Source organism: Rhinatrema bivittatum, chromosome 4 (assembly GCF_901001135.1).
Source record: "Rhinatrema bivittatum chromosome 4, aRhiBiv1.1, whole genome shotgun sequence".
Classification (NCBI taxonomy): Eukaryota; Metazoa; Chordata; class Amphibia; order Gymnophiona; family Rhinatrematidae; genus Rhinatrema; species Rhinatrema bivittatum.
This window is the reverse complement of record NC_042618.1, coordinates 363,856,763-363,870,061: the sequence shown is the minus strand read 5'-3', so window position 1 is coordinate 363,870,061 and position 13,299 is coordinate 363,856,763. Positions and strand designations below refer to the sequence as shown.

Below are 13,299 nucleotides of genomic sequence, written 5' to 3'. Positions count from 1 at the left end.
CAACACAAAAACACTAGCATGTGAAGGAAAATGCCGGGGGGGGGGGGTGGGTGGGGGGGAATGCTCAATAGGACAGGTATTTTTGGCTATGCAGATTCAAACAAGGAGGGAAGGGAGGGAAGAAGGGGGGGTTTGTCAGCAGAAATTGCAGTGCAGAAAGGTTTGTGAAGGGAAGCTTATGAGAACACCTACTTACTAGAATGACTGATGATTTCATGACAGTCCATAGAAGGAAACCCACAGAAGACTGTGAAAGCAAGCACACCCATTTCATGATATTTGTATCTGCCCATTAATGATTACTTTTTTTTTTTTTTGCAACTCATATTACAGCAGGAACCCTGCAGTTTGATTTTATGGGATTGTTGTTCCTTCTTTCGATTTTTTTATGCACAAATGCATCTTTATCCTACAATTTGTTTTATTTACTTTTTTTTTTTTTTTTAAGTAGATGGATTACAGCTTAGTGTTTCCGAAAATGAGGATCTGATGCAGCTTTCTTTAAGTTTGTTTTGCATGTTAAATACGTGAAACGTTTTTTGCCTTTCCGGGGGGGATTATGCTTCCCACTGTTTCATCAGCCAGGACTCCCCATTCATGAATTCCACGCTGTACATATGCTGTAAACAGAATGCAATATGAATAGTGGGAGCCCAATATGGCAACTGCATATTTATATGACCATGTTTAAAATCAAAAACTTTCTTCAGTGGCACAAAAGATCACTTCCAAAGGCTTGATAAAATGCCTAGGTCCAGTAGAATTGTTAGTTTTAATCAAACCCCAATACAGGATGTGCTCCAGTTTTCATGTATAACAGCATCACACTGTCTACATGTTATCATTAAGCAGAAAGCAAACAGGACTGCATTTTCGCCTGTAATCCTGACACAATAAATTGTGCTGATGCTCGTAAATGCATTAGTCCAGGCCAACGCAACCAATAAGGCATGCCATTCCACTTGCAAACGATACTTAGCTTTTGCAAATGTCGACACAAAATGTATGCAAAACTAGGTAATGAGCTGCATGATTATGTAAATCGGCACATTAACTATGTTTGCATAGCAAAATTATGTACATTAAAATGCACTGAAAATAAACACAAAGCCCATTATTCTAAGAAATGCAACTACTCCTCAAGAAGATGTACTTTACATTTTTTGCAATAACAGCAGTGTTATTGCAAGAATTTTAAAATGCTCAGTTCTTCACAAACGTAATTTGCCGGAGATTAACATGGGCTGTTATCGCAGCTTAGTACATCCACCTCTAAGAGTAAAGAATAAGCAATTCCATTATGATATTGGTAAGATTAGACTAACAGAAACAAATGTATGCACCTTTTCTCATCAGTTTTTAAAATCGTATTTTTGAGATTGCAAATAGAAAATCCAAAAAGCAGAGCACACTTTTGCAATATCACCCAAAAACTGCCATCTCTTTATTATGGTTTTCAAACTGTTCAGCGGCAATTATTTCTTTCTGATTGAATTAACTTGTCATATGTCAATAACTAGTCATAATGTGGCCTGTACAGCATTGTGCCATAACCTTCATGCAACAGTAAAAACGGGCAGAGTTCATACATCCAATATGTATATTAAAGCTAAACTTTGTAGTTCAGATCTGGGTTTGCCACAGTTTACACATCTTATGAAATTTACACTAAGATTTTTCTGCACACATATGGTGATAATCAAATTTTCCAGTTCTATTCTTTGCTATGAAAATATCTAATGTCAACTAAGTGGACATACTGAACACCAATAATATAGTAGTTATGAGCAAACCATTCACATACAGAAAGCTGGGGGCTGCCCTAGCAATATCATTTGCTTACATCGCTTCCTCCCTAGAGGTTTACCCAGTCCATTATAGGTAAGTCACACAATCAACAGCATGCCAAGCACATCCTGCCCATTTAAGATTATTTCTTTAAATCAAAAAAACATAATAAGGAATAAACAAAAAATGTTATCTGCAGAATTCAGGGAAACTGCAAACAATATAATATATATGCTTCCTGCTAGTGCTGCCTTGTCCCTGGCTTGGACACCTATAAACAAACAAACAAACAAAAAAAAAGACAGAAACTGATCTTCAGGAGACAGATGAACCTTTTTCTGCTGGAAGAATGTGCTTGTAAGTCTGCCTGGCTGAGATTTCAGTACACTTTTGTATAAATAAGTATAGTGATACAATCTTCGCAGGCTGCTCACTACAAACCTTACGATTTACTCATATTCTGGTGAGAAGGCTTGTGCACATTTTATTTGTTCAGTCAGGAAGTTGAAATACCTTGGTTATGCGAGAGTAACCCTGATATTAATGACCAGATCTTTGGACAATTCTTCAAAGCCCCGTGTAAACAAAATAATCATAAAGCAAATCAGTCTTTAAAAAAAAAAAAAGAGAATATCAACCCCCTAGGGGCTCAAGATGAGAGTGAGGGTCTGGCATAGCTAGGAAAAAGGAGGGCCAAAATCCAGATGTGAGACACAGCAGTTAAAAACGAGCATTTAAAAAAAGAAGTTGGTGCAGACCCCACCCATGCAGGAAGAGGGTAGGGAGCTCCCCGGGGTGAAGGGTGAAGACCGGGGCACCTACCAGTCCGTGTGAGGCTCGTCGATGACCAATAGCTGCTTGCACTTCTTGCTGGCCCCGCCGGTGGCCGCCGAGGTCTGCTCCACCAGCCCGGCCGAGGCGGCGGCCGCCGTCTGCTTCACGGCGTTGGACAGGGAGCTGAAGAAGCTGCTGCCCACCGAGGGCTGGGAGGGAGGCGGCTGCGGCTTCTTCTCGGCCGCCGCCGCCGCCGGGGACACCGAGGAGGAGGAGGTGGAGGAGGCGGCGGCCGGGGGCGGCGGCGGCTGCTGGGGCTCCGGGCGCTGCAGGTCCGTCATGTAGCCATTGGGCAGGTTGGCGATGAAGCTGCTATCGGAGAGCCTTCGGCGTAGAAAGTTCATCATTTGGCTTTGACGGAGATGGAAGCGAAGGGCGGAAAATAAACCCCCCCCCAAAAAAATCAACCAGCGAGGAGAGAAACAACAACAACAAAAAAAACCCCCCTCCAAAAACCCCAGCAACTTTCTTTTGATGAAAATAAAATTCAAGACTCTGGAATTTCTGAATGCAGGCAGCTTGATGGCACAGACCCGTCTGCCTCCTCCTCCCTGCTGCTGGCTTATTATTCCTTATGGCAGTCTGAGGTGTGCAAATAATAGCAGGCACTATGCCTTGTCAGCTCTTGGGCTCTCGCCTTCTGATCTGTTTTGGGTCTTTTCCCCCCCTATTCTTCTGTAGTCACTCTAGTGAATCAGAGGGGGGGGGGGAGGTGTGCGCAGGAGGGCGGGAGAGAGGGAGTGCCCCGTTGCTTTGCGGTGGAGCCCCAGCCACGCTGCTGCGGCTCAGCTTTGCCTGCCTGCAGCTGATGCTCCGCTGGGAACAGATCAGGGCGGTCCGGCAGAAGGGAGGGAGGGGGAGAATGTTTGTTCCCCACAAATGGACAGCTACCGAGGGGTTTTCCCTATGAATATGCAAATCTAGACAGGAGGGCTGCTGCCGGCCGCCTGTGATGCCTCCTCCCCGGCCACTTCCCTCGCTTGCGAGCTTTCCCGTCTCTTTGTAGCTGGCAGCGAGGGAGCGGAGCCATGCAATCAGTCACCGACCTCTGGAAGGCAGGTTATAATTACAGGCTGATGGTTATTATTTACAGTGCTCTGCTGGCGTTCGTTAACTCGTCCCCAATGAACCTTGCGCGCGTTCTGCTTTGCTTTGTCCCTCTGCTTCTCTCTTTTTAGTTCAGCATTTCCTGCAAATGCATGTTTCCAGAGGCTGCACTGTGGTCTCTGTCCTTGGACGGGAGCATCAAACACAGGGTCCCATTACCTAACCAGAGCTGCTGCTAATACAGTAAAATCACCAGAATTAGAAATTTAAAAAAAATCTTTTGTTATCTGCAGAATACAGGGAGACTGTGTGTGATTATGTAAAAAAAAATAAAAATACATACAATATAATATTTGTGCTTCCTGCTATTGCTGCTTTGTCCCTGGCACCTCAAAAAAAAAAAAAAAAGACAGAAATAGCCGCCACGCCACCCTGGTTGGCCAGAGGCCAATAACTGGGCTGAAGCCTACAGCCTACCCCTAGTTCACAATTTAATTAGGAAGGGTCCCAACAACTGAGGGTGGAAGAGGAAGGGCAGGTATAGGGGCGGGTGTGAAAGATAAGGGAGGGAGGGGGGAGGTCAACCATTTGAATGCAGCAGGGCAGAAGGAACAGGGACAGACAGTAGCAACAGCAGGAGAGAGGTAGGGAGACAGCAGAGGATTATTATTTTTTTTTACTTTTCCCAGAGGTAGAGCTGGGAATCCTGTTTGGTTTCATGTAGTTTAAGGGCACCCAAGCATTGCTTATGAGGAGTGTGGCAGCCCTGCTACAGTAACAACATGGAAGACAGTGAGCCAACCTGCTTCAGAAAAGGAAAAACAGGAGAGGAGATTGGAACAAGGTACAGCAGATGCATAGCAGCTGAATATCAGGTGCATGGAGTGGCCTTAGAGTTGCCATCTTTTCCATAGACCAAGACTGGACACTTGAGGTGTGTGTGTTAGATCCTGCCAGTGAACTGCCTAAACAGAGTATCTATGTATCTGCAGAACCACTGGGAGCTGAGGGCTGCGCTGTGCTCCACCTCATCTCCCTATGCTGTCCAATCACAGCATGGGAAAAGAGGCAGGGATAAAGCACAGCTCTCTTCCGATAGGCTCCGACCTGCCTTTCTCTTCCTGTAAAAGGCTGTGGGGGAAAAAGGAGGATCCACCTGCAAAACTGGACATTTAGTGTCCGGTGGGTACTTCTGACTGGACACTGCTACAGAATACCTGAAAACCTGGCTGTCCAGTCCAAAACTGGACAGTTGGCAACCCTGGGTGGCCTATAAAATAATGATCCTCATTAAGAAACAAAGGACTTGGAAGAAGGTGATTTTATATGTAGCACATGGATTTATGTATCTAGAGCAACACAATATATATATAAATAGTTACCCAGTTACTGTTTGTTGATGTTTATTTCTTGTATGCAAAGTTTACTGTTCTATGTAATGGCAGTGCCAAAAGTTCTGTATAATGACACTGTCAAAAAGTTTTAGTTATCTGTAAACCGATACGATGTGCAAACGGCTATCGGTATATAAAAACCAATCAATCAATCAATCAATCAATAAATAAATATATATATATATATATATATATATGTCTTTCTGGACCTCTCTCAGGTCCCTCGCCGCTCCTCCTCTGTCTCCATCTCTATCTGGTCCATATATATATATATATGGATTGGAGAGGGGGTGTTTTTTTCAGTTGTTACCTGAAGTTCCAGTTTCACTACATGGTATTAGTGCCTACAGATTGGTAGAGTCTGCGTTGGGAATAAATGAGAAGCAGATAGAATCTAAGGACAGCATAGGATCGGAGGAGAGGGAGTGAGTGATCAGATGGCGTGGCACAGGATAGCGAGGGAGCAGCTAGAGATGCAGATAGAAGAGAAACAGCGAGGGTCCTGAGAAAGATCCAGACTGACACAGAGTAGTGAGAGACAAGATAGAAATGCAGACAGACAAGGCGTGGCAGGGACACCAGAGAGATTCTGACCCAGTGCGGCGAGGGACCAGATAGAGATGGAGACAGAGGAGTAGCGGCGAGGGACCTGACAGAGATCCAGAAAGACACAGAGCAGCGCAGGACCAGATAGAGAGGCAAAGAGATGAGGAGCAGCAAGCGACACGGGAGAGGTTCAGATGCAGAACGACAAGGGACCAGATAGAGATGCGGGCAGATGAGAAGCAGCAAGGTATTTATAAATAAGGTGGCGCAGAGAGTCCCCCATCGGCCCAGAAATCAAGTGGTCTGCAGGAACAAAAAATGTGACTATTTTGGGTGTATTGGCACATACACACACAGCAGAGTGACCATGCAACAGAATTGCGGGGACCAGGGAGAGATGCAGGATGTCGATTCATAATGATCATATCTGGTTAAGTGGTGGCACAGAAGTATACCCACTGGCCCAGAGAATAAGTGGACCGCAGGAACAGACAATGTGAGTACGTTGGGCGTGTTTGCGCACAAACGCAACAGATTCACGAGGCAGCAGAATGGCAGGGGACCAGAGAAAGAATCAGGATGCTTCAGGGACGCAACATAGTGATCAAAACCTGCTAGGTGACGGGGCAAAGGACCCCCCTGTTGCCCAAAACTCATTGGGACTGCAGGAATAGAGGGACGTATGTGTGTTTGCGTGCATACACACACACCCCCACATGAGCTGGGGGGAGGGGGTGAAAGAGGGATACTTCTAAGATGATTGCCCCATTTTGAAAGGAAAATGCTGTGAGAGCCATATGAACAGCTAAGTTTTATAAACAAGATAATTATATCAATTGGTTTAATTTAGGAGCAAAGATGGTACAGGTATTAATAGTGAACTGTGGCAGCATGTGGAACGGGCATTGGCAACTGGCCAGGAGCAGTAAAGCAGATAATCTGAATTTGCTTGTAGTGCAGTTTATGAAAAACTGTTTTAGATATACAAAGGCAAGCAAATGGATGGGCTCCCCAGTAATAACAAATTGCACCTTTTATAAAAGGATCTGACTAGTAGCAAATTCACCAGTTAGGGGTTGCTGGAAGAATCTGATAACACCAAGAAGCATTTTGTAGTTAGGGAGAGAGGGAGGGGGGAGAGAGAGGTTGTAGGTATGTTTGCGGGTGTGTAGACTGGCATATATATATAACTATCTAACATTATATGCTGCATGTAGAGTTTATATAGTTAGGATGCCTTACATATTCATTGGACAACAATGAAAGTGTTACGGACCTAAAAAGGTCCTACTCTGTAGTATCTTGATGTGCTGAACACGAATATGACCATGAAAAGTTTTTATTGGCTCTCGTTTTGAAGATATTTAATATAGTTCACTTTCTATGTTTAGTCATGTAAATTTATCCAGGAGGAATGCAAATAAGCCTAGCATGATGTAATATTGCATCATATTGTATAATACCATCATGCACACATCATCCAGAGTTTATTACATCATTTTCTGATGCAATGCAGTTCTACTGCCATGCTGCTGCTGAGTAAGCTGACGTCAGCAGTGTACTATATGAAGCCCAGTCAGAAAGGGTGAGCATTTGAAATATTCATGCTGGCTGACTACTGCTGGACACTCCGCAGAGATGCTCCCGAACAGGTGTACAAGAGACAAGCAAAGAAATCTAAGACGTAGTCTATGACTTCATTTTTCAAACGGTATTAACCATAGGTCTCCTACTATTGGCATACAATTCAAGATGTAATTATATTATTGCATATTACAAAAAAACTAGAGCCAATTTTGCATTTTCACAGTCACATTTGTGTTTAGCACATGGAAATGTATAAGAATTGACTCATTTCATTTCCGTAACATGACTTTTGTGAAAATTTGTTGCCCAGTGTTACATTTTTGCTAAGCTTGCCTACAAGTTGTATTCTTCAAGGAGATAACTTAAATGGTAAGAGCATACAGTACAAGAAAATAATAGTTCAATTAAATTTTGCTAAACTTGTAGAGAGGGTTACTTTGATGTTAAATTATAATTTAAAGGGCAATCATGTATAATTCTTAAATTATACAGAGGAGATTGATTTAATTTATAATACCAACAGCCTTTCAATGAGATAAGAGATTAATTCAAGGAGGATTTCATTTACAGTGCTAGCTATTGTCTCCCTTCAGTAACACTGGACAGGCAGAAAGTCCACACTTGTGAAAACAAAGGGTTGAGAATAAGCAATTCTCAGTTTTGTGGTGTGTAGGAATGTTAAAAGTTGGGGAGGTTCACAATTGTGCATTAAGAGACTGGAAATGGCTCTCTGTCATATAATAGTGGGACCAGAGCAATAAAGAGGGGCAATATATTCACATCTTTACTAGCAGGGGCGGATTGCATGAAAATATCAGCCCGGGGGATTTTTTGAAAATCCAGCCCATTGGGGTATCTGACTCCCTTGTGTTCCCTGCAGCATGTGTTTCAACGGTTCCCAAAAGCATGCCAAACTGACCCTTTAGAGGTATATCATGTGACCTGGCACCTGGCAGAGCTCAGCCAAAAAATCTCCAACATTTTACATTTTTCTAATTAACAATGGGACCAATGCAATATAGAGCTCTCAGCCCAGTTCATAGCCCAACGCACGGTTGGATACTCATTTTGGATACACTAGAACAACGTCTGATGCACTAATGGGATTAGCGCATCCAAACTGGCACGTAGCTAATAGTGCTCATCACATGTAAATGCCTTGTAGATGAGGCTATTAGCTATTATCCCTGATACAAAAAATCACCATGCACTCAGTGCAAAAATTAACGCTAGCCCCGAAACTGGTTTTAAGTATTGAAACACCCCAAAGCTCCACAGCAAACCAAAAAAATACTGCTTTTCTGTGGTTCCTCCTACTTAATATTGTCATGATATGAAGTAGGAAGAACCACAGGAAGCAGCATTAAAAAAACATTTATGATGGAGGTCAGGTTAGGAAAACGGACGCTCAATTTACGAGTGTCTGTTTTCCTAATCATGGCTGTGCGAAGGTTAGGAAAATGGACGCTTGTTAACTGAGTGTCTGCTTTCCTACCCCGCGCACAGCCACATTTCCTGGGCTAGGGACGCACAACTTATCCCTAGCATGTCCTTTTTAGCGTGGCAGCTCATTTGTCTATTGCATCTGGCACCCAAGAGAGGGGGGATAGACACAGGTTTTTTTCACGCTTGATATTGCATCAGCCCCTAGGTAGTAGAGCGCACCCCAGACTAGGAATAAGTTGCAGGCCCCCTTCCTTCCAAGCAATCAGTTGCTGCCCTTCCTCTCCCCTAGTTTGGTTACATTAATATCATGTTATATAAACAGTTTGTATATAATATATCCTGGATTCCTGAAAGTGTGTGTGTGGGGGGTCTTTTTTTCTGATATAGAAAGACACACTCACACACAAACACTCTCTCTGTAACTCAGGAAAAGACACATTTACACACTGAGAGTGTGTGAGTGTCTTTGTTTCAGAAAGACACCCACCCACACATTCTCCCAGACACACACATTCCGTCATTGTGCTGCTGCTGCTGCTCGTATTCACACAGTGAATGCCCCCACTCCAGTACTGCCTGCCACATCATTTTGTAAATGTCAGCTCTTCCCCAGCCTGCAGCAGCCCCTCTCCCTTTTCAATTCCCATCCCTTCTTGGCAATCCCACTCTCCAGGAGACTCACTGGTTCCACAGACAGCTGCCAGAAGCCTCCTCAAAACTGAACAGGCACTTCCTCTTGCTTACCCCATTCACTTTCTGTGACTGTGGCTTGCCTCTATTCATTGTATTCTCATTGAGTGCTACAGAGGCTGATGCTGCTTTTATGGTTCCCTAGGCTCTGCACTGCCCACCTACTCTTGGGGAGGGGGGACCTGAAGTGATTCATACTGTTCACACACAATTAAAAATTATGCATTTATAATAACTGATTTTACATGGAAAAGAACATTCAAAGCACAGTTTTCTGAGGTAAAAATATCACTTGCAATATGTATATTATATTTACATGCACTGCTGAGGTGCCAACCAGAAAACCCTGAAAAAAAAGCAAGAGATATTTGGAACCTATATGGTATTAGGCCTACTGTAATGCATCTTGGGCATTGGGCATGACCTTCAGAGAGCCACTCAAACAGCAACAACCCTACCTATGAAAGTTAATACTATAAAAATTACACCAGGCCTAAAATAGTAATAAACCACCTATTAGGAAAACAGAACAATCCAAGTTGCTATAGATCCCTACATAGAAACTACACACTAACAGAATAACTCACTTTAGTCACACATGCAAAACACAGATAGACCCTCAAATACAGAATAAGGAGACCATACAGTATAGAAATGTACAGGCAAAAACTGAACTGGAAACTGCAACATGCCAAATTCTGTATGCACTGCAAGAATGTAAAAACGAACATTACCATTCCTCATAAAACAAAATTAGTAAAACCATACCAATAAAAAGAATAATTCAAAACAATTAATAAATAAAATAACATTCAATAATTATAAACTCATATAAAATCTTCCAAACATCAATAAAATATTTCAAAACAGACACATCAAATAACACACAACAATTAAAATAAGGCTTTTAAAAAATTCCCCATTATCTATACCTTGGAACTTTTGATTTCCAAATGCCCTGAAATTGTCATGGATTAGCAGGCAGAGTTGTGCACACACATGCTCCCTCTCATTCACATACATGGTTTCTCTCACTCCCCCACATACATACACACATGCTCTCTCTCACTCTTTCACACACAAGCACACATGCACTCTCATTCTCCCACACGTACTCTTTCTTACTTTCTCACACACAAGCACACATGCTCTCTCTCATTCTTCCACATATATGCTTTCACTCTCCCACACACATGCACACATGCTCTCTCTCATTTTTCCACACACAAACTCACACGCTCCCTAACCTTTCCACACACAAACTCACATGATCTCTCTCACCTTGCCCACACAAGCACACATGCTCTCTCTCTCACTCTCACTGTCCCACACACAAGCACACGTGTTCTCTCTCACTCACTTCCTCCTTGACTTAGCAGGCAGCAGAAGTCTACGTCTCCAGCCCCTGTGGCCAAGGGAATGACTTCCAGCCAGGAAGCATTGGATTACTTCTGGCAGGGCATGCTCCTCCTCCTCTGAAGCAGCGCAGCCCCACATAAATCGACGGCTTCATAAGTACTGCCTTAATAAGTAGAAAAGCAGTGCAGTCCCACCAGAATCAGCAGCTTTGCCATCGGGACCACACTGACCATGCTGATTTCAATGGGGCCGCGCTGCTTTATCTTTTGCTGAGGACCTACCGACCACACTTGGCGCCTTTTGGTAGCGGTGCCTAAGGCCGTGGCCATATTGGCCATAGGCACGTTACAGCTCTGCATGGGCTAACACTGAGAATAGCCATAGAACCCAAAATAGTACAGCTTCAAAACCCTGCTTTCCCACATGGAGCCAGTGCAGCTAGGACTGATGCAAGGGGAGCCCTTCCCTCCTCCAGGGGTGGCTCAAGGCAATCTGCTGTCTGAGGCGAGGGATGAGATCTTGCCCCCTCTCCCTTTTCCACACACACACATACATGCATACACACACGTATACATTCATTCAATTCTCTCCCTCTTCCATACACACATGATACACACACATACAACTTCTTATAAATACACACCCACCCACCCTCTCATATATACATACACCCCCCCCACCACCCTCTCATTCACACACACACCCTACCCACACCACCCTCTCAGACACACACACACCCTACCCACACCACCCTCTCAGACACACACACACCCTACCCACACCACCCTCTCACACACACACACATCACCCACTCATACATACACATACACCCTCACCCTCCACACATACATACACATACCCTTACCCACCCACCCTCTCATATACACACACACACACATCCATACATACACATACCTTCACCCATCCTCTCATATATACGCACACACACTCAACCTCTCATGCACACACACCATCTCATACAGAGACCCATCCACACCCACCCTCCCTTTCATAGACACGCCCTTTCATACGTATACAAATCCACTCATACACACACTCACGCCATTCACTCTCTCTTACAGACACTCCCACACTCCGTCTCATATTCACCAACACACACTTACACCCCATACACACATACAGACACACACCCATACATATACACACCCTCACCCACTCTCTCCTATATACGCACACACACTCACCCTCTCATGCACAGACACAGTACTGTGTCTGTGCATGAGAGGGTCCAGTACTGAAACCCTCCTCATCTCACTTACAGACCACATCCTCATGGGCCTAGACTAAGAAATATTTCTTAGAAATACTGCAGTTTGAGGAAGGGAAAATTCCTACTATTAATAAATCATTTTTTCTATCGGATGTGAATAAAAGAAAAACACCTCAAGACCAATGTCTTGAAGTCATTACTGATTTAACACAATTTCTAGAAGATTCCACTGTAGATGTTTACAGTCGCTCAACTCTGCTTGTTTCCTTCATCTCTGAACAAGAGTTAAGTGAAGTAATGAAGAGATATTTTAAAAATATTTCTGCCCCTTTTTATGGACAGAATATTCAAATCTTTCCGGATTTTGCCCGTGCTACCCAAGAACGAAGACGTAATTTCCTTACTCTCCGGCCCCAGATCACTTTATTAGGATTTTCTTTTGTATTAAGGTACCCTTGTAAATGCATAAGTCGTTCATCGAGTGAATGTTTTATTTTCTTTTTCCCAGAGCAGTTTAAATCCTTTGTTAATTCCAGGATTATATTGTTTTCTTCTCCTGGTGAAACCAGGTCTACTCAGATCCAAGATATTATATAACCTTTTTCACGTTAAGCATATTTCTTTGTATATTTGATTCCTGTACTTCTCCCATAATTACGCCCCCCTGCCTATTGATTTTCTTTTGTGAAAATGACTTGTTATTAATAGGATTAATTGCTCTGTAAAATGTTTCATATTTTCTTTTTTTTATAAGTCATTTGGTTTTCTGAAGTAAGGTATTGTCTTGCTTGAATTGATGAAACTAATACATATAAAATTAAAAAAAAAAAAGAAATAGGTTTTACATGTTTTAGAATAATTGCATTTTTCAGCAAAATATCATGTGCTGACATGTTTCCAGTTATTCTTATTGAAAGCACTGTGCAGTTACGGATATTTGAGGCAGAGGGGTGAGCCACGAGGATCCCAGCATGGTAATGGGGTCTGGGGTTCTTGGAGTAGTAACAGGGAAAAGCAGAAACTTATGGAAAGGCTACTAGAAGGTCTACGAGAAAATTTCAATCATTTGGCTACATGTAGTGTATCATAACCACCCAAGGGAGGAACAATGTATTCTGATAATGGTTTTAGCCACCTGGTTATGTTGCCACTCCCAGAAAAGCTGGGAGAAATTTCAATAACTTGGCCATAATTACCCTTGAAATATCAGAAATGAAAGGTACTTTTGAGGGTTATGATGGTCTAGATTGTTTCTCAACCCAGTCTTAAAAATAAATAAAAAAGTAAATTAAATAAATAAATTCATTTTTATTTAAAATATTTATAGTTCGCTTATAATAATAAAATCATGCTAAGCGGATAAATAATCAACATAAA

General features: G+C 42.8%; 1 protein-coding gene across 1 annotated transcript in view; it reads right to left on the bottom strand.

Moving 5' to 3' along the window:
• Nucleotides 1-3,573, bottom strand: part of SYN2 (synapsin II) — a 758,733-nt gene extending 755,160 nt beyond the window's left edge. Inside the window, exon 1 of the mRNA XM_029600782.1 lies at nucleotides 2,611-3,573. Coding sequence (XP_029456642.1) covers nucleotides 2,611-2,969 — 359 coding nt within the window. The 5' untranslated portion in view covers nucleotides 2,970-3,573. The remainder of the gene's footprint in view (nucleotides 1-2,610) is intronic.
• Nucleotides 3,574-13,299: the final 9,726 nt, after the last annotated feature.